The following is a 23,961-nucleotide window of genomic DNA, read 5'->3' as shown; positions in this document are numbered from 1 at the left end:
GTAAATGTATCAGGTAATCTCTATGTGCTGATTCGTTCTCACGCGGAGGGCGGGATAAAACGTAACGAATGTGAGGACCGGAAGAAGGAGCCGAGTCTGCTGGTTCCCCACGTGTTCGGGGTGGCGGAGAGGTGCCTGGTGCAGAGAATGTGAGTAGTGCGGGGCAGGCACTGGTGTCCCTACCAGGGGCAGGCTGTGAGGTGCTGGGGGGAGGGCGAGGAGGCCAAGGAGTGAGGAGTCCTGGGTCCCATCGGTGGCCCTGTGTGTGTGTGACGGACAGCTGTGCCTCAGTTTCCCCACTGCGGGGGGCGGTGGTGCTCCCCGCTTGCTGGGGGTTTATGGTCAGGACAGGAGTGTCGGGCCTTGGGGCTCTCTATCGCCCCCTCGTCAAGTGTCTTGTTATCAGGGAATGGGACTCTCCGCTGAGAGTCCTGGGCAGTGACCGCCTTCCTCCTAATGTGGCTGCTTCTCGGGTCTACGGCTCCAGGCTACTCATGTCCCCCAGGGAACAGAGTGGCAGGTCGAGAGATCTGGCTCCGGCAGAAATTTTCAAACGAGATTATTGTTTTTTCCTTTTTCAGGCAGAAAAACTAAAGACTCCATAGAGACCACGAAAGACTGTCATTGCTAGCATTTTGTGTGGCAAGGGCTCAGATGGTATAGTGATCTAAAACCCTGAAATAAATTTAGCATTTTGGAAAATTGCTGTAAACATATTCATGGTTATAGCATTTAAGGCATTGTGTGTGTTCTGTTCTTAAAATAGGAGTTACAGAAAGCATGGTATGACATTATTTATTTAGGACTCTTGTTTACATGCATTGTGGCTTTTGGAAGTATTGAATTTCTAACTGAATTTGAAAAAAATGGCTCTTTTCACTGTTTTGGTTGCAGACTCCTGGATTAGACTCCTCTTTCCAAAGACCAAAGATAGGTGGGATCCTGATGCACCAGGGATTTGAGGCCCTACCAGTAGCAGGGGACTACATGAGATATCACAAGATAGGTGTAGAACTGTAAGAGCTTTGTGATAACTTACGCACAAGGTCATGCATCATATATGAATAGGATACAGGTTGAACCTCTCTAATCTGGAACTCTCTCATCCGGCAACATCCGTAATCTGGCACGGTTTTTAGTTAGCTGGACAAACACTTGTTAGGGGCGTGGCCACATTTCCCACAGTCCCACAAAATTTGTTTTCGCAACCAGTCCTGGCTCTCAGTATTCTGTGCAGTTATTTAGCTGTAATTTACCCCAAATCTCTTATAGGAGCCCAGTAAGCAGTGGAAGTGTTGGTAAAGTTGCTAGACAATATTGACCTCCCACAGTCTGGTAAATTCTGTAGTGCAGCACTGGTGAGATCCTGAGAGTGCCAGATTAGAGAGGTTGAACCTTTAGTACCAGTATTTGGGTTTTTTAATATATTCCAAAACTAGAAGGAACAATTGTGATTATGTAGTCTCACCTTTCTTATAACAACAGCTCAGAGAACTTGTCCACAATATAATGTTTATCTCATGGTTATTTTTATGGTACGTTTTAATAATTTTCTGTAGAAATTATATAATATCATATCACTGTATATATGTCAAGAGCGAGTGGGTGAGTTTCTGTAACCTGCAATGTGCAGGTGGTCAGATGAGGGTCAGAAGGGACCATCATGATCATTTTCTAAAGTCTATGAATCTATGATAATGTGTGTGGGATTTTTTAAGAAATTAAGTAAAAACAACCAAAGTGGAAAAAGGAAAATATTTTCTATTTTGTTTGAGGAATTTATCTCCTTCCACTAAATGTTCAGAGGATGATTCAAAGAGCTCTTAAAGTAGCTACTTTAGGAAGAAAAAATGAACCCTTCAGTATCTATGGTAAACATATCTCAGGTATTAAATCTCTACCAACTGCTATGGCTTTATACTGCAGTTTCCACTAATATCTAGCTCTTACATTGTGATTTTCATCCATAGCTCCAAAAGCAAAAGATATCAGAGTATTTTGTCCTGGATTTACAGACAAAAAGAAGACTGTGCCATAGGGAGCTAAAATTATTTTCCACTGACCACCCACCAATATAGTGGCAAAGCTAAAATATGGGACCCAGGTTTCCAGAGTACAAGTCCTGTGCCTTATCCACTAAGTCGTTATGGTTCGCCATACAATACTTTAAGTATGGATTTTCATAATGTGTGTTGTCACTCTTCTTTCCACTTCATCTTCATAATACACATTTACAGCTACTGTTTCAGCTCACAATTACAACTATTTTTGTAACCAGTTGTAACATACTTTCATGAGACTTATACAACAAACAAACATGGTTGAGATGGATCCATGCAACAGCTTTTTTTCCCCAAGTGCAGCCATGTAACAATATAGTTTTTATGTCCACACCACACCACGTAACTATTTATGTCTTCTGGAGAAATCTGGGGCATCTAGTTAACTACGGTATCTGAAGGCATAAAAAAGAAGTTATTTAAAATAATCAGCTCCAGTTAGGCAGCAAAAATGAAGTGTGTAAAATGAGTGCATTATTTGGTGGTTACGGTGTAAAAGGGAACATATTATTTCATTTGAAAAAGATGCAGGATTCAATAGGACCAAAAAAAAGGCTGTCTGAAAAATACAGGTTAACTTTTTCCTCGTAATTTGTTGATGCAAGAGAAGAGACTGCAAAATGACAGGCTTTCAAAATCCATAAAAGGGATTAATACATCTGATATCACCGTGGCAAGAAATTCGGAAACGGGAGGATGCAATTTCAAAGCTAGGAGCAAATAGGGAATTCCAAGCAGAACAACTGTTTCCCATAAAGGATAATAAATGTATTAACTAACTAAGAACTGGATGGAAAAAAGGGCCAAATTCAGACCCCTTTCACCTGCCTGCAAAGACTTCATTGGTATTTTATCTATTCATATCAGTCTGGAATTTGCCCAGTGAACACAAGGTGGGAAATAAATCAAAGTGTTGTTGATGGTGAGAACTGAAGGAGACAGTGAATATCAGGAAGTAGGGATTAAGAGAAATCTGCCTTTTGTGTACCCTTTGCACCTAGGATTGTGACCTTGTCAGATCACCAGTTGCATGGGGTAAGGCCTAGTCCATACTTTGGAGACCACCCAAAGGGAAAAAAAAATGAGAAGCTGTTTAATTTTTAAAATTACTTGTTGCATATGCTTAGAATTGCCTCAAGATGCTTCTAATAGATCTTTAACATTCAGCCACACTAAACCAAATTCAGCACTGTACTTACTGAACTCGGTGGAAGGAAGGTCCATTAAGGAGCTGTATGTACTTACTTCAGGGCTGAATCTGGCCCACTGATCTTGTGCACTGGATTGTAAGTATCTGAGTATAAGGTTCCTGCCAATGAAGCAGCATTTGCACTGGACACAGCAAAATTTTTATCATTCAAGGGAGGAGGTGTTAAGCATCCAAGAACAACAAAAGTTTTGTCGATCAGTTGCAAGTGCAGATAATAGAGAGTGCCTCGTCTTACATGCTCAACACTTACAGATGAGATCTGCTCAGATGCTTGAGCTACCAGTTTGCAGATTTTCACGTTGGGCGACTGGGGGAGTATGTTCTCAGAAAGAGCCTCTGAGCTTGGCTATACTATTACTTCTACTATGCGGAAGATCAACCCAGTTAGGGTTGCTCTTCTAGGCTACGTCTACACTAGCCCCAAACTTCGAAATGGCCATGCAAATGGCCATTTCATAGTTTACTAATGAAGCACTGAAATGCATATTCAGCGCTTCATTAGCATGCGGGCGGCCACGGCACTTCAAAATTCCCATGAGCAGATAGGAATAAGGGGACTTTGACGTAGGCGGGGTCCTTTCGAAAAGGAGCCCCGTCGGGACGAGCCACGTCAATTTTGAAGTGCCGTGGCCGCCCACATGCTTATGAAGCGCTGAATATGCATTTCAGCGCTTCATTAGTAAACTTCGAAATGGCCATTTGCGTGGCCATTTCGAAGTTTGGGGCTAGTGTAGACACGGCCCTAGAGTTTAATTTACTGCGTCTCGTAGAGTCACACAAAATGGATCTGTCTGGGGTCAGCAGTCGACCCCTGTACTCCTTGCTATTGTGAGGAGTAAAGGAGGTTGACTGGAGCATTTCTCCCATCAGTTTCCCTCAGTGAATAGTTTTTTCTCTCAGTGAAGACAATCTGGTAAGTCAGTTTCAGACATTTCAATTCTAGCTACGCAGTTGCCATAGCTACAGTTGCGTATCTGAAATGGACTTCTTCCCCAATGTACACCTAGCCTTTAACCCTGGAATTCACTTTCTTTTCTTTCCCTTCTTCCCACTGTTACACCAGCCTTGATATGACTGATCCAGAGCTTTTGTTTGCTGTTAAAGTTTTGCCACTTGTTTATAGTTGCATCTACACTAGGCCTTGCTGGCACAACTATGGTCTGAGTAAGGGGACTTTGAAGTTGCCCTGGCACTTTGAAGTACCGACGGGTGAGGTGCTGCTAGACACATGCCGGTACTTTTGAAGTTTAAAACTTCGAAGTTGCTGCGGGGGGAGGAATTTGCTTAATGAAGTGCTGCCTATGCACAGCAGCACTTCATTAGTAAACTCCCAACACCCTAATTACCATCCTTCCTTCAAAGGAAGGTGGTAGTGTAGACAAGCCCATTAAGTTGTTATTTGCAAAAGGGAAGCAATTAGATTATACAAAACTTAAATTTACAAATCAGAGCATTATTGGTATTTATTTTAGATTTTATAAAACTTTATTTTTACCAGATGTAAAATTTGAACTAAATTTAACCAGAAGCTGTTTTTTTTTTTAAATCAAATGTAGGCCTGTCCTTGTAATATTTTGTTAGCTGCACATCATGCTGGAGACATAAGACAGAGCAGCCACTTGTTTCTTTGAAACCAGAGTTATATGTGACTACACATAGGGAAGGGGCAGTGTTTTATTCAGCCTTCAACTGTTATACTTCTTCTTTGTGTGTTTTGGTGTGAATTATGACACAATTTTATCTTAGCATTAGGTGACTGCAGACCAATAGAATATGGCTGGGCAAATATCAGAATCTGATCAGATCAAACAGGTAGGTTGCAGTATTGTATTAATAAATGATGGTTTTGAGAATCTTACCTTACCTCAATACACGGAAGTTTAGCAATGGAGTTGTATGTAAACTAGTTTCAAGAGGTTCCAGCACTTTATTTTCAAAGGTAGGGAAAGTTATTAGCATGTATATATGAAATGCATTGTTTTCCCCCATTAGTTACCAAGTAAAATGTTGCCTGAATTGTAGTTTAACTTCCTTTTATGAATTGCGAACAGTCTAAAGGTAGCCAAGATTTTGTTATTTCAGTAATCATGGAATAACATCTAATCTAGGTGAACAATAATTATCAGCATCAAATGATGTGACTGCATTGAATGAAATTACAGCTGGTGACTTTTCACTTTAAATGAGTAGTCTGTTCTCTTAATGTCACTGAATGGTACATGCAGCTATTGCATGCTATACATGGGGAAGCTTTGAAAATGTTCTCTCTTTTAATATTGAATGTATGTTCAATTTGTTACAGTTCAAGGAGTTTCTTGGGACATACAATAAACTTACAGAAACCTGTTTCCTGGATTGTGTGAAAGATTTCACTAGTAGAGAGGTTAAATCAGAAGAGGTATGTCTGTGTTGCATGTTTCTTGTTTGTGCAAATACTGTATGATGAAGTTTGAATTTGATAATCAGTTTTGAAGGTTTTGATCTGATAAACTAGTTAAACTAAAATGCAAGAAGTTATGGCTCCTTTAGAATATGTGCAACCTGCAAGTGAGCAATGTTAATGGAAGGAATAGACAGTGACATATTTGTAGTTCTCTTTCGGTGTAGATGGTAATCTGATTGGAATCTCGCTCGTTTATCTTAGCTCCCTTTCATGCAAACAGTACCACTCCCAGGGTACTGCTTTTGAAAATGTTGACTCCCCTGAGGCCAGTAGTGGAACAAAGTGCATGCCAGGTGCTTTGCAAGGCATTACACGTCAGACCACAGAGGGCAGCATCTTCCTGCTTATTTTCTTCACATCTGTGCAGATAACCTCTCTGTTTCCACTGGCATTTTCATTGGCATTTGCCTTGTAAGGCTGCAACAAGCAGCAATAAAGTGTTTTGTTCTGGGGCATTCCTAGAGCCTCTTCCCATTCAGAGAAGGGAATATTACTCACCTGTAATCTATCAAAACAAAAAGCAGTCAAGTAGCACTTTAAAGACCAGCAAACTACTTCACTGAAGAGAGAATCTCCTGGCATGCTCACTCTCCCACTCCCCACCCCCCCCTTTGAGTTTGGCATCATCCTCTTTAGAGAGTGGTTTTCTTTTTGCACTGTTTGTGTCGTTTTGGGGGCACTTTTAAATGCTAAAGTATTTTTCAATTGTTTTAGCCATATGGGGTGTTATACAATTTAAAGGAATTGACAAATATTTTGGAGGCAACATTTATAGCCTACAGAGATGATGTGGCATGTGATGATCAGACTTGTGCCTTTATCCTGCTACTCCTCAGGGATAAAACTTGAGACTTCTCCTGGTCTTTTTGTAAAGAGCTGTGATCCAAGAGTGAGAATCCCAAGGGATTGTGTTTGTGGAGCCTTTTTAGATTTTTGGGTTTAAACAACAGCCTGTGGCTAGCCATTTTCATTTTGCATTTTGTAAGGGGACCCCCATGCTATAGAATATGAGCCAGTCATTAACAGATGGGAATTAGAGAGAAACTTTCTTTATGGGCAATTTATTACATAATTGTCCATTACAGGGTTTCTTGCACCTTCTTATGAAGCATCTGGCAATTGGCCACTATTGGAAACAGGATACTGGACTAGATGGACCACTGGTCTGATCTGGTATGGCAACTCCTATGTTCCTATTCAAGTTTTAGTGTCATATATGTAAAAAATCAAAAGCTTCCAGGAATCTCCTAAGAGCAATACCATAATTTTTTTGAAAAAAATCTTCTTTGGTCACTTTTTTTCCACACAACAAGGCCGGTTAAAAACATAATCTTCCCAGGGCACCACACCTTGAATACAATACCTCTTGGAGCAATGGTTTGGAAATGTTCCAGGCTCCTTCATGATAGTTGTTCAACTAGAGTTCACTCCTGCTTTACGGGGTTTACAAGGCAGCTGATGCCCAGAGAACAACATTTTAGATCGGGGTGAGCAAAGTGGGGGGCATGACATTTCATAAGGGGTGGTGCAGCACAATCAGCTGCTGGGTCTCAAGCTCATCCATCTCATTAAAAATGTTGAAACGTTACTGTTTTTATGTGTGCGTGTTTACATTTATATACTTACGTATTCATACATTTTTTTTTACATGCTACTTGGTGGCTCTGGTGGAGGCTCATTCCTCTGGGCTGCACCCAGCGGTACCTGGGAAGGGGGGTGCGGCAGGCTGGGGTTTCGGGGACTGGGCTGGGTTGGGTATTGGGAGCTGGCCAGGAGAGTGTTGGGAGTGGGCTGGGATGGGCTGGAAGGTGGGAGGGAGGGAGTGGGCCGGGCCGGAGGGTGCAAGGGATGGAGCAAGTGGGCTGGAGGGTGTGGTGGGAGCTGCAGTGCATGGCTGGAGGCACGTAGCTGTGGGCGCACGGCTGGAGATGCTTTTCTATGTACAGCTGGAGGTACTGGCGGCTTCTCCAGGCTGCAGCAGCAGTGAGTCCTTAACTTACCTGGGGGGCAGGTTAGTGGGACCGGGCCGGTGGGTGTTGGGAGCAGGCCAGATCGTGGGGTGCTGGGGGGGAGGGCTGGGGGCAGAGAGGTGCTGGGAATGGGCCAGGCTGGGGTGGGGGCTGCAACCAGGGGAGTGTTGGGAGTGGGCTGAGCTAGAGGTGTGTGTGGGAAGGCTGTGAACGGGGGGGGGGGGGGGGGTTGAGAGTGGGCAGGGCCAGGAGGTGGGGGCTGTGCCGGGGGGAGGTTGAGAGTGGGCAGGGATAGATGGTGCGGGAGGGGGCTGCTGGCATGGGGGTGTTTGGGAGTGGACCGAGCTGGGGAGTGCAGAGGGGCTGCTGGCAGGGGGGCATTTGGAAGAGGGACAGCATGGGGGTGAGGTTGGGGTTGCAGACAACGGGCGGAGCTCAGTGACAGGGGAGCAGGTGGTGGTGAGGAGGATTGAGCTGGCCCAGATCTCCTTGCTGTTTGCCATGTGTTTATTTCTTCTTGCTCACATGGTCCTCCGCAAGCCCAAGCAGGGGTAGCAGCAGCAGCGCCAGCAGCCTATGGGTGCCAGGTCGGCAGTGCAGACCCCTGAGCGTGATGGCGGATGGGCGGACGGAGCAGCTTCTGCCCCCTCACTCTGCATGAGATGAGGGTCTGGGATACTTGGGTCCCTGGATTACTTTGGTTAATCCAAATGTCACATGAACCATAATTTGGTCACTGGCATCCAAGGGAGCATGACTTCTTACCTCACCCCAGCGAAGACAACCCTGTCAGAAAATTCCCCACTGCCCTGTGGGTAAGTTCGGGAGATCGAAGGCTACGGGAGTAAATCCAAACAGACAGTCCAGGATGGAGACCCTAAGGCAGTTAGCAGGGAGGATTCTTCAAACCTGCTTTCCTGCATCTCCTTGCAGTCACCTCAGTTCTAAACGTACTGACTTCTGTCTTTCCTTTGGATCCAACTGGGGCGACCGAGAGGGGGACAGTGCTGCTTGGACAATGCACTTGCTTCAAACGCTAGCCCAGGCAATGCAGCATGTAAGAGGGTGCCAAATGGTGAGGACACTCCATCCTTGCTAATGGCATGGAAACATGGGAAGTGGCAGTTACGGGTTATAAGCCCTCCTCAACTGGCAAAGAGGAGGACACCACAGGTCACTTTCATCAGTTGGAGGAGTCGCAGGGCTCCACTGATCAGCTATCACCCGCCTCAAGCTGGGGAGCCCCCGGTCAATAAGGTGCTGACCCGCCGCATCTGCCTTCCTCATTGGGTGCATGGAGATAGACCAAAAATCAAAAAGTAGATGGAAATGGTGTACCCGCCAAAAAACAAGATAATAAATCAACTTTCCTCCAACTCGGTAGCTGGAATATGAGGGCCATGTGTCTGGGACTTGAATCTGCCCATGACCTTACAAACACTGACTCAATATGCAAAACAGCAGTCATAGATCAACAGCTACACAAACAGAACATTGACGTTGCTGCTCTCGAGGAAACCAGGCTGGCAGATGCTGGGTCACAATCTGCTGAAATCTATCAATACACCCACAACTGAATTGGAAAATATTATATCCCTGAAGCTCTGCACCAAGTCAGGATATGTCAGCCTCTTCAGTGCTTATGCACCCAAGTTGGCGTTGTGCATCGAAGACAAGGACTGCTTTTATTATAATCTTCAGAAAGTTATAGACTCCTTTCCAACTGGTGAACAACTGTAATCCTTGGCGACATCAATGCAGATGTCCAGTTGGGTGGAACACTACTCAGGCCTTTATTCCCATGAGCTTACAATACAACCTGAACTTGACAACCTCATCCCAACTCTTCCAGCAGTGTCTAAGCTAGATGCAGAGCCTATAGTGGAGGAACTTTCTCAAGCTTTTGATGCTCTCTCCAATGGAAAAGCACCAGGAAATAACAGAATTCTAGCTGAAGTCCTGAAGGCAAACAAGGCTGTGCTCTTCCCCTTTGTCTATGATTTACTCTTAAAATGTTGGAGAGCAGGTGATATCCCACATGACATGAAGGGTGTAAACATCATCACTCTCTAGAAAAACAAAGGCAACAACGGTGACTGCAACAGCTACACAGGCAACTCATTACTGAGCATCACAGGCCAAGCATTTGCCCGTGTCATTCTCAAACACCTGCAAAAACTCACAGATCGAGTCTATCCAGAAACATAATGTGGCTTCAAGGCTGGCAGGTCAATAATGGACATGGTTTTCTCACTTTGACAACTACAGGAAAAATGCAGAAAACAACGAAAGCCATTATTCATAGCATTTGTGGACTTAACGGAGGTGTTTGACACAGTCAGTAGATCAGGACAATACAGAGTATTAACCAAGATTGGCTGCCCACCGACCCTACTCAAGCTCATAATATACTTTCACAAAAACATGAAAGCAACAGTGCAATATGATAGATCTACGTCAGAACCATTTGCAACGAACAGTGGAGTCAACCAAGGGTGTGTCCTTGCCCCTACCCTCTTCGGCATATTCTTCTCAGTTCTATGAAATTGCACATTTCAAAACTCACACAGCGATTGTATTTCTCCACACAAGATTAGATGGCTCTCTCTACAACCTGGCAAGACTCAAGGCTGAAACTAAGGTCAAGAACATCCTCATCAGGGAACTCCTCTTCACAGATGATGCAGCTGTCGTCGCTCATAACGAAGACACGATACAGTCACTCATGGATTCTCTGTCCACAGCCTGCAAGTTGCTTTCCCTTGACATAAACATAAAGAAAATAGTTGTATTCACTCAACGTATACCTCAGCAACCCAATGTCATTCTGGATAACAGCCCATTAGATGTGGTTCAACAATTCTGTTACCTTGGATCTACTGTCACTGCAAACCTATCCATGGACGAAGAACTGAACATCAGAATCGGGAAGACAGCTACAATTTTTGGCACACTTATGAAATGAGCATAAAACAATTCTAAGCTGACAGTGAAAACAAATATACTAATCTAATCAGGAATGAGTATTGAATATCCTGATTTTATGGTTCTGAGGCATGGACCACCTACTCAAACCAGGAGAAAAAAACAAACAGCTTCCATCTTTGCTGCCTTCACAGAATTATGATTATCAACTAGCAAAATAAAGTTTCAAATGCAGATGTCCTGTCAAGATCTGGCCTGCCCAGCCTCCTAGTGATCCTCAACAGCAGAAAACTATGATGGCTTGGTCATGTGAGAAGAATGGATGGTGAACGTCTTCCCAGAGAAATCCTTTTCGATGAACTGTCATGTGGGTTGAGATCAAGAGGAAGACCAAAGCTAAGATTTAACAATACATGCGAAAACGACACGAAAAAATTCAACATCGATCCAAAATCCTGGAAATCTACATCATCAGATTGAAGTACCTGGCAATGACTGCTACGACAGGGCACGTCATCCTTAGATAGTATATGTGCAAGCCACATGAAAGAACTTTGTCTTAGAAGGAAGAATTCTGACTCAAGAATTTGGAAATAGACTGACATATGGTGGTTGCAATTGCCCGTGGAAATCTAATATTTCACTATGCCACAAGAGAAGCTGCAGACTCAACCGTTGCCCATAGAGCCTCACCACTGCTGCTGACCACCGTCTCTCGAGATGAACAGGGGCAACAGCATAACATTTTACTTACTTATTTTTTTACATGTGCCAAAAGAGGGTTTTTTTAATATGAATATGACCTAGATTTCTGTCGGTTTGGATTTCATTGGACAGGTTGGAGGAGCCCTGCTAGTTGCAAGGCAAAAAGTGGCCTGATGTAAAACATTTATTCGCCCCGGTTTAGATGTCTCTTCCCCATTTATTTTATTCTAAGCATGATCAAAACAATGCCTAGTTTATCCGTGATGACAAACTGGTCCTGTTCCCATTGTGTCTGAGTCTTGTATGCTTTCAGTAGAACTATCAGTTCATTTTTGATAATGGCAGCTAGATTGAAAGCATTGTAAAACATATAAGTGCAACACGGGCAAGGAATAATTTTGGAATCTTACAATACTTTGCAGAATCTAGACAGGTAAAACCAGTTTTGCAAAAGTGATGCAGAACATGGAATGTGTGTAGTACTTTTAGTACCATCCCAGCCAGCAGAAACACAGAATGACAAGAGATATTACAGCAGCTCTAGGGAAAATTGAGTAGACACCACAAGTGGTAGATAGTTGGAGGGATCCCAAGAGAAACCTACAATGAATAAGGAATATAGTAGGCCATGTTTGGCTGCCCTGGGAAGTAGACAGTTGGAACAGAATTTATTGAAACAGTGACTGATACAATGTTGGCCTTTGCCCAAAGGTAAAATACTATGGCTGTGTTTACACTAGCCCAAAACTTCAAAGTGGCCATGCAAATGGCCATTTCCAAGTTTACTAATGAAGCGCTGAAATACATATTCAGTACCTCATTAAAACGTCGGCAGCTGCAGCGCTTTGACGCGGCTCGCTGCCACTTGGCTCGTCCAGATGGGGGTCCTTTTCAAAAGGACCCTGGCAACTTCAAAATCCCCTTATTCCTATCTGCTGTTAGGAATAAGGGGATTTCAAAGTTGCTGGGGTCCTTTAGAAAAGGAGCCCCATCTGGACGAGCTGTGCGGCAGCGAGCCACATCAATTTCGAAGTGCCGCGGTTGCCAGCATTCTAATGAGGTGCTGAATTATGGCATGGCCATTTTGAAGTTTTGGGCTAGTATAGACGTAGTCTTTTAGTTTTATTTCAGAAGATTGGAGGGATAAGAGTGGGGGACGTAACATTTATTTTAAAAAAGATTCTCTTTTGGTAGTTTTCTATTTAAATGCATCAATAGCAAAAGAAAACTCCACTTTTCATACTTTATTTGAAAACTAAACTTGCCATTTTTTCCCCATCAAAAACAGGCTGGGCAGTGAGTTTGGTGCTGAAGGTGGCATGAGCATAGGGCACAAGAGTATTCACCTAATCATAAGCGATCATAAACAATCTTCTGTCGTTTTCCTTTTAATCATTGTGTGTCTCCCTTGTCTCTCTTTTCCTGTAGATTACATGCTCAGAACACTGCTTACAGAAATATTTAAAAATGACGCAGAGGATATCCATGAGATTTCAGGAGTATCATATTCAGCAGAATGAAGCTCTAGCAGCCAAAGCAGGACTTCTGGGGCAACCTCGTTAAACAAAAGAGAATTCTATTCCAAGCTTGCTGTAAAGCAATGCCAATATTTGTTGGATTACAGGTGGAGGTATTCTGGTCTTACTACTGTCGTGGCTGTGTCCACCAGCTCACAACAGAGTTTCAGAGACCGTCTGACAAGTGAAAACCATTTGGGAGGCAGTTATGGGCTATGCCAGGAATTGGTAATGGCCAGTTAGCGAACAGAGCCTATTTCTGAGGTCCTTTTTACTGTGCAATGGAATAATGTCAATACAGCCATTTCTAGAGACCTGCAGACTGGTTATGCTGGTCCTTAGATTGCGGGTATGGGAGGGAGAGGACCATTTTTTTCTTCCACTATGACTGTTAATTTTAATGCAAAAAGTGCTGTACAGAAGTATATACAAAAATGTCTTCAAAGTGTTTTTATTTAATCAAAGTACAATAAATGGCAACTGTTCGGTTTTTATGTTTTTTCTTTTTTTCCTGTCCGAACAAGGACTTAAAGGCTATACAGCTAGAGTCCTGCCTTAACCGTGCTGTCATCTCTCATTCCTTCTCCTCTTCTGCACAGTCCTGCTCATTCAGTGCTGCTTGAAGTCGCTGACAAACAGATAACAGTTAGTGACTAATTACCTCATCATGCAGGGACATGTGAATAATTGTTTGGGGAAAGTCTTATCTCCTCTCCTTGCCTGTTCAAGAATGGTTACAGAAAGCTCCTTCCCTAACTGTCAGTTTTCTGCTATGACCCCCCAGGGCTGATGGATGTCATACAATAATATGGTTTTAAGGAATAGCCAGCATGAATATGTCAACAAAGCATGTCAAAGCAACCTAATTTCCATTTTTTGATGAGATTACAGGCTTAGTGAATGGCAGACAGCAGTAGATACAGTGTATCTTGATTTTAGTAAGGCTCCTGATACAGTTCCACATCACAGTCTCATAAATGAGCTAGGAAAACATGATCTACATGACATTTTACTATAAGGTGGGTGCACCAGTGTTTGAAAGACCATAGTCAGAGAGTAATTGTCAGTGGTTCACAGTTCATGGATGACAAACTCAGTCAATATCGTGATGCATTTGCAAAAATAGCTAACATCATGCTTGCTGTATTAACAGGACTAATAGGTATAAGACGTGGGAGGTAATTGTTCTGCTCTGCTCTCTACTGGGGTGGCCTCAGCTGTAGTATTATGTCCATTCTGGGTGTCATGCTTCAGGAAAAATGATGAGAAATTGGAGAGTCCAGAGGAGATAAAAATAATGCCAAGTTTAGAAAACCTGATACGATGAAAGGTTAAAAACAATTGAGCATGTTTAAGCTTTGAGGGAAAAAAAAAAGGACAGTGATCATTTGTTCTCTGCGTCTACTGAAGGTAGGAACAAGAAGTAATGAGCTTAATCTGCAGCAAAGGATAATTAGGCTAGATAGGAAAACATTCCAACTACAAGGGTACAGAGGCAGAACCTCTCTAGTCCAGCACCCTCTTGTCCGCAACATCTGTAGATGGGCATGACTTTAGTTAGCCACTTATGGGCATGGCCAAGTTTCCCAAGGTCCCATAAAATTTGTGCAGAGCCACCAGTCTTGGCTCTGAGTTCTGTGCAGTTATTTAGCTCTAATTTACCCCTAAATGTTTTCTAAGAATCCAGTAAGAAGCGGAAGCATTGGTGATGCTGGTAGACAATTTTGACCTCCTATGGTTTGGCAAATTCTCTTGTTTGGCACCAGTCAGATCCCAAGGGTGCCAGACAAGAGAGGTTCAATCTGTATTAAGTTCTGGAATAGGCTTCCAAGAGAGGTGGCTGAATTCCCATCATTCAAGGTATTTAAAAACAAGTTGGACAAACACTGTCAGTAATGGTCTTGGTTTATTGTTCATGTCTCAGCAGAGGGGTCTGAACTTGGTGATTTCTTACTCCAGCCCTCCATCTCTATGAGTCTGTAGCATTTGCCTTTACAGTATGGGGTCAGACAGCTGCTATAACAAACTTATGCAATTTAGCACAGCTCTGTTAATCTCAAAGTTCTGCAGCTTTATCCCAGTGTTGCATTTGGGCTATATTTTCCCCCTATATGAATGGCACAGGAGCATGTTAGTTATCAGCATTAAACTATTTTTGCATATTTCCCTCAATGGAAAAAAAAGAATCAAAAAGTTGCACCTGAGCTCATATTTATTACATGGGATATGACTTATTCCTACAGTACTACTAGGCTGCCCAGCATACTACTCCTTTGAAGGAATGCCAGTAGAATATATGGTGTTCACAAGATGGCATCTTCTGCTGATGAGCAGATAAGATAAAATATGAGCATTTACAAAAATTATATTGTGTATGTGTGTGTTTTCAAGGTAGTGGAAACAATGGTCCTTTGACAGCATTTTATTACTGTGACTAATTCTTGAGTCTGATTGTTAACGCAGTAGTATGACAGTTTAATGCTATTTCATTATCAAATAGCTTTATTCTGAATGGAGTACAGAACGGATATGGTCTATGCTTTGTTCAGTTACACAAAACCATTATGATATTACTGTGAATAAAATCAAGACTATTTTATTTTCATTTTAACTGATAAAGGATATCCACTAAGCCAGTGGCTCTCAACCTTTCCAAACTGTGTCTCTTTCAAGAGGCATTTATCTTGTGTACCTCCAAGTTTCATCTCACTTAGTCACCTATAAAATGCTTTCTATAAAAATACAAGTGTTATATCACGCTATTACTGAAAAATTGCTTCCTCTGTTTTGCAATGAAATTACAAATTAGAATATTGTACTTATGTTTCAGTTTATAGTACACAGCGCACTATATAGAAATCATATATGAAATTTGACTTTGTACAAATTTTGCTACTGCTTTCTATGTAGCCTGTTATAAAAGTAGGCAGAAATCTAAGTGAAATGATGTACTGTACCAACTGGAAGACCACTGATTACCAATAGAGATATGCTTACCACTGGTTGAGAAACATTGTACTAAACAAACTGGCTGCTAAATTCCATTTGGTGTAGATGTTCATTTCAGACATGTATTCCTAAAGAACTGAGCTGAAATTCCAATAAACAAGGATAGTCAATTCAGTGCTGTCTACAGGACATAAAGGCAGAAGGAGATGCTGCTCAGTATCTTTTTTTCTCCCTCCGTTTTTTCAGTCCTGCTTAATCCTTCTGTATTGATTCCTTTCTATTAAATACTGCATTTTCCTGACAATTTATGGCTTAAACGATTTAACTCAGTAGCCTGAGTTCCAAAGTGCAGAAAACCAATGAAAATTGTTTACTGTACAAACAATGGTTCTCTACAAAACAATCTGCAAGCCCCCAATCTATTACAATGTATATCGCTGACTACATACAGGGTCTGGCACGTGTAACACTAAGTTTCCTCTTCATCTTTTTAAAAGTATACATACTTGTTTTGTGTATGGTATTCTCTGCATAAGCATCTCAAAAACTTGTGGTGGTAGTGCATGGTGCAAGACTTGCAGTAGCTGATGTGGTTGTGCACAAACTGAAATAGCATTAGTGAGGTGCTCCACACTCTTCTTATGTTCTCCTGAAACACATTGATATTTTAAACTACATTTTGGAATTGACTGGAAAACATGTTTCCTCCTCCCAGGAAGAATTACTTTCCATATTTCCTGCATCCTCCTAAAACACCCTCTGCTTTTTTTTCCTCCAGTTTTCCAATGAAAAGTCAAATATTTTAAAGAAGTAGATCGCCTTCTGCAAGTGTTCACTTACTCACAAACCCAGTTTTCCATAAGTGCTTGGCAGATTAGCTACCCAAATTAGGTAGAATAAAGGAAGAGTAACTTTAAGAGATTGGGCTAGTGCCAGGGTTTGTGTGTTTTGGGGAAAGTGCTTTAGGGTGGAAGATGAAGTGAGAAAAGTGAAGGAAAAGAGGGTTGGGATGTAATACAAATAGCCTGGTATGTAATACAAATAGCCTTTTCAAACATACTGAGTTAAAAGTTCAGTTCCTTAATAAGTTACTCACTTTAAAGCCTCTCCAAGTTTCTTCAAAAGCCTTTTTTTTATCAAGTTACAAATTTTAATTCTCCAAATATAATAGAAATTTCATTTCTCTTTGCTTCCTCCCCTACCTCCTTTCAAACACTTTCAAGTGCAGGCATTCCTAACAGTATCAACATTAATCCTGGGGCTACCCACCATGGTGAAAGGTGAGGAGAGCAGACAGTGCCTGACTTTTGCATATGCAACAGGCTTGAGTTCTGACACCACAATTCTGTCTACTAAAATGACACTGCACATTGACTTCAGCTGAGCATTACAAGGCAGCTCATTGTGAAAAACAAGCCAGCAAACAAGAGGATGTATTAATGGCAGGTAATTGTACCCTAACAGGACACCTACTTCCTCTAACAAATTAATATGCAATACACATTGCACACAGTTGTTGACAAAAGTCCATGCTTATGTCCTCACCTCTAGATAACCAGTGTTCTCCCAGCTGCACCTCTTGCAGAAAGAATTCTTGTACCCTTCCAATATTTTTCATCTTGCATAACTGAAGATATAAAATAATTTTAGTTTAGAAATAAGATGCATCTGTGCAACTAAGACATCTGTGTAGTTACTGTGAAAAGGGGTAGATAGGAAAAAGATTTCTCAATCAATTAAATTAGAAGTGCTGTTTTGTAAATTGTCCATTAGTCTTAAATTTGTGAAACCACCAGAAATCATTGTGTTTTTTGACACATCTTCAATTTCCTTCCTCTGCTCCTGAGGTCATTTTGCTTTTCCCACAGTTGGCTCAAACAATGTGTTTAAAACAACAACAAAAAAAAAACCTACAAAGATTTGTTGACAGGGTTCTGTATCTGGAGTTGGGAATAATTTTAATTTGTTATATTAGTGAAAATTATTTCAGTGCTGCCTGCTAGCATAAAATGTTTATTGGTGATGGGCTGTGGCAGTTCTTTGGGTAGATTATAGCACTGCAAGCCAAGGTTGTTCCCTGCACTGAATTTTGGAATACATGGCTATGTCTACACTACAATCTTTCGAAAGAAGTGCTTCTGGAAGATCTGAAAGAACTTCTTTCGAAAGTGTGCATCCACACACAAAAAAGCGGATCTGAAGAGTGATCTGCTCTTTCAAAAGAGAGTGTCCATGCAGGCCCTGCTCTTTTGAAAGAATGGGCCCAGGATCGAAAAATCAGGTCCCATGAGGACTGCTCTTTCGAAAAAATGGGCCTGCGGAGCATATACACACATTTTCTTTAGAAAGAAGCTTTTGAAAGGGGCACTCTTCCTGAAACAGGAAAGGAAGAGTGATTTTGAAAGGAGCACCGCATTCTTTCAATTTACTTTTGAAAGAGCACTTTTTGTGTGTAGACGCTCCATGGGCTCTTTCAAAAGAGCCCCCTTCTTTCGAAAAATCTTTCAAAACAACTTGCTAGTGTGGACACAGCCCATATGTTGCATTCTCTTTATGACAGAGATAAAATATCTCAATAGTGACTGAGGATGTGACTAGTGAAGCATGGGAATGCACATAAACAGGCCCGCTGATGGTGTTTCAAAGGGGCCCAGAGTTCTGGCTGCAGCTGCTGTTACTTCAGCAGCAATGGTGGCAGGAACTCTGGGCCCCTCTGAAGTGCTATGTAAGTGCTGCTCCGCACAGCGAAGGGGGTAGTGTAGACTGGTCCAGCGCTGTGGTCTGGGAGGCACTAAGGGCTGACTCCATGGCCCCAGAAGGAGCCAGGCCAAGGGCAGTCTGGCCGCCTTCCCACTTTGCCCGGGGCCTGTGGTGGCTGTTGGCCCTGCTGCCCACAAAGGCATGGTATATAATCACAGAGAGGTAGCCATGTTAGTCTATATCTTCACAAAACAAAACAGCAATCCTGTAGCACTTTAAAGACTAACAAAATAATTTATTAGGTGATGAGCTTTTGTGGGACAGACCCACTTCTTCAGATCTGGAAAATTCTGAACAGAATTTTTTTTGTTAGTCTTTAAAGTGCTACAGGACTGCATGGTATACAAAAGTCTCTCTTCACATCCTCCCATCTTGGGAAGTGGGACAGGAGAGGAAGTATTAATGGCAGGTAATTGTACCCTAAGGCTTTGTCTATACTAGAGAGTTTTGTCGACAGAAGGGGCCTTCTGTCAAAATAACTCAGAGCACATCTACACACACAAAATGTTCTGTCTCAGCAGAACTCTGCACTTGTCTCAACAGTGTTATCCCTTGAAAATCTAAGGAATAATGCTTCTGTCGACAGAAGTGCTATGTAGCTACTACTGTCAACAGAGCGGGCTTCTGGTTCACCTGGCAGCCCTGTGTGCAGAGCTTCCAGTCAGCCATTCTGTCGATAGAGGGCAGGGCAATCTGGCTGCTCTCTGTTGAAAGAGTGGATTGCGGAGTCGACAGATGCTTCTAGTGTAGACATAGCCTAAGACTATACCTACTTTCTCTAACAAATTAAGATTAGCTAAAATTTTGTGAATGCAAAAGTGAGCTGCAGGTGTGCTACAAATTAGTATATGGAGATACACATCTTGTAGAGCTGGAAGAGACCTGGGGAAATCATCTAGTCCAGTCCCCTGCCCTCTTGTCATGATAAAACACCATCCTTTTTTTTATTTTAAATCTATTTTGACCCAGATCCCTAAATGGCCCCTTGAGGATTGAGCTCACAACCCTGGGTTTAGCAGGCCAATTTTGGTGCAAACCACTGAGCTATCCCTTCCCCAAATACATCAATTATCACATCAAAAATAACTTTAGACTCAAACATGTATTCAAGTTAAAGAGGCACAGTCAACTTGAAATTTTTATTGTTAAAAAACAGTTTCAGGTACTACACCTAACCAATAATCCCATTCTTCCCTCTGCTGTAATAAGAGTTTTTAAAGGGCTCAAACGTGAATTAAGTTCCTAATTTCCCTTTGTGCTTTGACTCAGATCAGTACAACCAAAAGTTAATATTCTTTCTACTAAGTTGAAGTGACTTTTAAACAAGGTCTTACCTCAGCCTCGCGCTCTTTAGCCTTTTCACGTTCTTTTCTTCTTTCTGTAAATATAACATGGTGCATTTAACATCCAACAGTTCAGAACTCCAAAAAAGATTGTCAAGTCCATTTCTCCATAGTTATTGTTTTTTAATTAAGGTTATCTAATATATGCCACTACATTCAACAGGGAAACAGATATAGTTGGAAGACAGGGATGTGAGAAAGAAATCTATGAAATTAAATTGTATCTATCTTTTTTGTTTGTTTATAAATGATTTGACCTCTTCTTGAACTGATTGTCCTGTTACATTTTCTATAACAAGTCACACCTTCTGTAAAATGAGAGATGCACAGGAAGTTGAATTTCCCATATAGATATTTGTTGATTCTTTATTTAGTACATCAGAACATTTTCAAATTAAAAGGACAAATCAGTTTTATGCTGTCAATGAGCTCAACTCTTTTACTAGAAACTCTCTGCAGATATCTTGCTCAACACAGAATTTAGCCAATTAAGCAGCTGGAATTAACTTTTCAAAAAGCCGTGGCCTGTTGCTCCAAAGTCACTTCAGCACTTTTGAAAGTGTTACCTTAAAGACTGACTTTGTAAAGGTATTTAGGTACCTAGTGGGATTTTCCAAACCATCTTGGTGCCTAATTTCTGATGGGCAGAAACAGTGTTGTAGCTAGTCCTCTAGTGGGATTTTCATCTTTAGGCACCTGAAAACATCTTCTCAATGTGCAGCAGAAGTCAAAAAAGCGAAGAGAATGTTGGCAATCATCAAGAAAGGAATACATAATAATAAGACAGAATATATCATATTGCCTTTATATAAATCCATTATATGCCTCCATCTTGAATACTGTATGCAGATGTGGTTGCCTCATCTCAGAAAAGATATATTGGAATTGGAAAAGGTTCAGAAAAAGGCAACAAAATTATTAGGGTATGGAACAGCTGCTATATAAGGAGAGATTAATAAAACTGGGACTTCAGCTTGGAAAAAAGGTGACTAAGTGTGGGGATATGGTACAGGTCTATCAAATCATGACTGGTGTGGAGGAAGTATATAAGAAAAGTTATTTTCTCCTTCCCATAACATAAGAACTAGGGGTCACCAAATGAAAATAAGCAGCAGGTTTAAAACAAACTCAAGGAAGTATTTCTTCACACAACACATAATTAACCTACGGAATTCCCTGCCAGAGGATGTTGTAAAGGCCAAGACTGTAACAGAAGTCAAAAAAAGAATGAGATAAAAGTTCACAGAGGATAGGTCTATCAATGGCTATTTGCCAGAATAGGCAGGCATGGTGTCCCTAACCTCTGTTTGTCAGGGCAGGGAATGGGTAACAGAGGGTGCATCACTTAGGCTGAACCTACACTAGCAAGTTCTTTCAAAAGATTTTTGAAAGAAGGGGCTCTTTCGAAAGATCCTGAGAGGTATCTACACATAAAAAGTGTTCTTTGGCACTAATGTAAATTGAAAGAACACAACATTCCTTTCAACAACACTCTTCCATTCCCATTTCGGGAAGAACGCTTTCTTTTCAAAGTTCCTGTAGAAAGAAAACGTGTAGTGGCTGAGGCCAGGTCTACATTTAAAAATGCAGTCCTCAAGGTTTTTAAAAATGTTGTATAGCTGAAGCAATCTAACCCCAGTGTAAACATCACCCAATCACAACCAGAATTCTGTCAACCTAGCTACTACTTCTCCATTCAGTAGATTAACAAAATCCATTCAGTGGCTGTAGTGCCTATTCTACAGGACTACAGCTGCCATCTCTAGCCTCCTGCCCCAGCTGCTGCAGTGCAACTAGGGCCGAAGGCTCTGTTGAAAATAAAACCTAGATTAGGACTGATTTAAGCAGGTTTGAAAATCTCATCTGTGGTGAAATGGGATTTATGTGGACAATAATTATTTCTGAGATGTGTGGGAGTGTGCAGAGCACTGGATTGGCAACCTTCCCAACCCGATGTCATTTGTAGCAATGGCATCCGCTTTGGCATCTGGTGGGACAGTTGGCCATCCTAAACAGGCCGTGAACCTGCCTAGTGTGAGGGTATCAATTCAGCCTGGTTCCCTCTCGCTTTGTGTGGGACCAAACTTTGCATTTCTTGGTGAAAGCTCTTGGATTGCTGGGGAGCTCCCATTCCCATCCTTGCAAGAGGCAGCCCCCCCCCCCCAATACCTCCACACACACTGTGCCTGGGTGCCCATAGATGGTGGCAGAGAGTTCCCCAGACCAAAGCCTTGCATTGCTAGGGGCAGTGCTTGCAGCCTCCTCCTCACCATAACTATACACGCAGCCTGGAGACCCACACGCCAGGGAGAGGTGAAGCCTCGCATTGATAGGGGTGGTGGTTGGAGCCCCCTCCTCACCATATACATACACACAGCCTGGGCACCCATAGGCCATGGAGGGGTGATGCCTTGCACTGGTCGGGTGGTGCTTGGAGCGCCTCATGTGCACAGTGGTGGTACATGCAATGGGAGGCAACGTCTGGAACTGCAGGTGGCAGCGCTTACAGCCTCCTCAAGCACAGAGCTGCGGGGCCCACAGGCCAAGGGGGGAGGGCAGGGCCTAGCGGGGAGGAGGGGCACTGCTGGGGCGGGGCTTAGTCTCCCTTCCCCCCACCCAGGCCATACGCAGCGAGACCGATGACTGCAGGAAGTGGGGGGGCGGTGCTTATATCCCCTTCACACACTGGCGGAGGGACGTTACTGGGGGCGGGACATGCAAACCCCTCACACACACACAGGCCATGGCGGCGAGGCCTGGCACTGAGGGGGCGGCGCTTACAATCCCTTCACGCGCGGGGAGGGGCGAGGCCTGGCACTGAGGGGGCGGCGCTTGCTGGTAGCCAGCCTGGGAGCGGCGGTGTTGCTACGCCCCGCCCCGGCTGTGGTGATGGGAGTTCCCGCCGGCCGGAGGCTGAGGGGAGCGGGCGGCCCAGGCCCAGGCCCAGGCCTAGCCAACGGCTGCCCCGCCGCGGACACTCACTCTGGCGCAGCTTCCGCTGGAAGCCGGGGGCGCTTCTCCGCTGGTGGTCGAAGTAGACGCCGTAGCCTAGTAGGGCGAGGCCGCAGGCCCCAGCCAGCAGGAAGAGGAGGGGCCGGGCCCAGCCGCTCATGGCCGTCGCCGCCCGCTGGAACCCAGCTGGGTGGGAGCCGCCTCCCCCCACCCCGGCCTGCGCTCGGAGCTGGCCGGGGAGACTTCCCCTCCCCCGGGCCTGCTTGCGGGACGGCCTGTGCCCGGGGGTGCCGGGCTTCCCAGCAGGGCCATGGCTCAGGGGCTGTCTCGCTTGCAGGCGCTTCTCCCCGCTGGAGCTTTTGTCGCACCGTCTCTGCTTGGCCGGGGCGACCCTCTTCTCTAGCCTCTGCCTGTGGCCGTCGCGGCTGTGGCAGCTCGCAGTGTTCATCTCCTCCCGCTGTCCCCCGTGAGCAGCTTTCTGCAGCTCCACAGCCCCGCCCCCACCCCACGTCTCGTACAGCCGGTGTGAGACTTCAGCAGGGGGTTAGATGCGGAATTTGGGTTTGGACAGTTAAGTTCCGGTAGTTACACTAACAGTAAGAGGTCCTGGTGTACTTTATAGACTTAACATATTTTGGAGCATAAGCTTTCGTGGGAAAAGACCCACGAGCGCAGCAGAGTCAAAATAAAGCCCTCATAGTTTCGGGCCCAGGTTCTAAGAGCAAGAGAAACTGGCAAAATTAAGTCTAAAGAGACAATGAGACTAATGATATGGGTTCATAGAAATTTGGGGGTTGATAGATTTCCAAAAGTTAACTCATATCAATACATCAATATGCAGATATGATCATATATGAATGAACGCTTATAATACATATCCTTTTAAAATATATCCTCAGGCATCAATGCTGAAGAAGAGAACATATTGGTAACATTTCACGAATTAAATATTTCTTGGTGTGAATACAATGGATTGGTAAATACTGTGGAAAAAGCATTTTAAGAGAATACATTAGTAGGTAATCTGAAAAAATTGCAAGTTTAAAAAAAGCTAGGCACAAGCAAGTTCCCAGTGCACAGAACCTGTAAAACAGTTACATAATAGAGCAAATAGCGAAACATGTCCT

At 43.2% G+C, this 23,961-nt stretch overlaps 2 protein-coding genes across 10 annotated transcripts; one reads left to right on the top strand and one right to left on the bottom strand.

Annotated features, from left to right (window-relative positions):
* Positions 1–65: 65 nt before the first annotated feature.
* Positions 66–13,293, top strand: TIMM9 (translocase of inner mitochondrial membrane 9). Of its 6 annotated transcripts, XM_074996287.1 has the most exons (6): positions 66–149; positions 895–1,016; positions 5,017–5,082; positions 5,573–5,668; positions 6,799–6,886; positions 12,742–12,872. In XM_074996287.1, exons 3-5 carry the CDS (start codon positions 5,044–5,046, stop codon positions 6,880–6,882), a joined length of 219 nt encoding a protein of 72 aa, XP_074852388.1. In that variant the 5' UTR covers positions 66–149; positions 895–1,016; positions 5,017–5,043; the 3' UTR covers positions 6,883–6,886; positions 12,742–12,872. The 6 variants fall into 6 exon arrangements, with proteins under 6 accessions (XP_074852388.1, XP_074852385.1, XP_074852383.1 ...); XM_074996284.1 differs by lacking the exon at positions 6,799–6,886 and having other exon boundaries at positions 5,023–5,082; positions 12,742–13,293; XM_074996282.1 differs by lacking the exon at positions 6,799–6,886 and having other exon boundaries at positions 12,742–13,293.
* On the bottom strand, positions 8,307–23,275 carry TOMM20L (translocase of outer mitochondrial membrane 20 like). 4 transcript variants are annotated; one of them, XR_012645878.1, is made up of 6 exons: positions 22,865–23,275; positions 19,874–19,917; positions 17,325–17,406; positions 16,286–16,428; positions 9,867–10,444; positions 8,307–9,752 (listed from the first exon to the last, which is right to left on the bottom strand). XR_012645878.1 is itself a non-coding variant. In XM_074996280.1 (5 exons), the coding sequence occupies exons 1-5, from the start codon at positions 22,992–22,994 to the stop codon at positions 10,403–10,405; spliced, it is 441 nt and encodes a 146-aa protein (XP_074852381.1). In that variant the 5' UTR covers positions 22,995–23,275; the 3' UTR covers positions 8,307–10,402. The 4 variants fall into 4 exon arrangements, 3 of the variants coding, with proteins under 3 accessions (XP_074852381.1, XP_074852380.1, XP_074852382.1); XM_074996280.1 differs by having other exon boundaries at positions 8,307–10,444; XM_074996279.1 differs by lacking the exons at positions 8,307–9,752; positions 9,867–10,444 and adding an exon at positions 13,266–13,458.
* Positions 23,276–23,961: the final 686 nt, after the last annotated feature.

This window comes from Carettochelys insculpta, chromosome 6 (genome assembly GCF_033958435.1).
Source record: "Carettochelys insculpta isolate YL-2023 chromosome 6, ASM3395843v1, whole genome shotgun sequence".
Lineage (NCBI taxonomy): Eukaryota > Metazoa > Chordata > Testudines > Carettochelyidae > Carettochelys > Carettochelys insculpta.
This window is presented reverse-complemented; position numbering and strand designations above follow the sequence as displayed.

Excerpts from the sequence above, each read along its gene's own strand:
- TIMM9 (XM_074996284.1), top strand. The coding sequence starts at position 5,044 with ATGGCTGGGCAAATATCAGAATCTGATCAGATCAAACAG. Across the intron at positions 5,083-5,572 it reads AATCTGATCAGATCAAACAG|TTCAAGGAGTTTCTTGGGAC; the intron begins GTAGGTTGCAGT and ends AATTTGTTACAG. Across the intron at positions 5,669-12,741 it reads GAGAGGTTAAATCAGAAGAG|ATTACATGCTCAGAACACTG; the intron begins GTATGTCTGTGT and ends CTTTTCCTGTAG.
- TOMM20L (XM_074996279.1), bottom strand. The coding sequence starts at position 22,994 with ATGAGCGGCTGGGCCCGGCCCCTCCTCTTCCTGCTGGCTGGGGCCTGC. Across the intron at positions 16,429-17,324 it reads AGAACACTGGTTATCTAGAG|GAGAACATAAGAAGAGTGTG; the intron begins GTGAGGACATAA and ends AATGTGTTTCAG. Across the intron at positions 13,459-16,285 it reads GAATACCATACACAAAACAA|CGACTTCAAGCAGCACTGAA; the intron begins GTATGTATACTT and ends TCTGTTTGTCAG.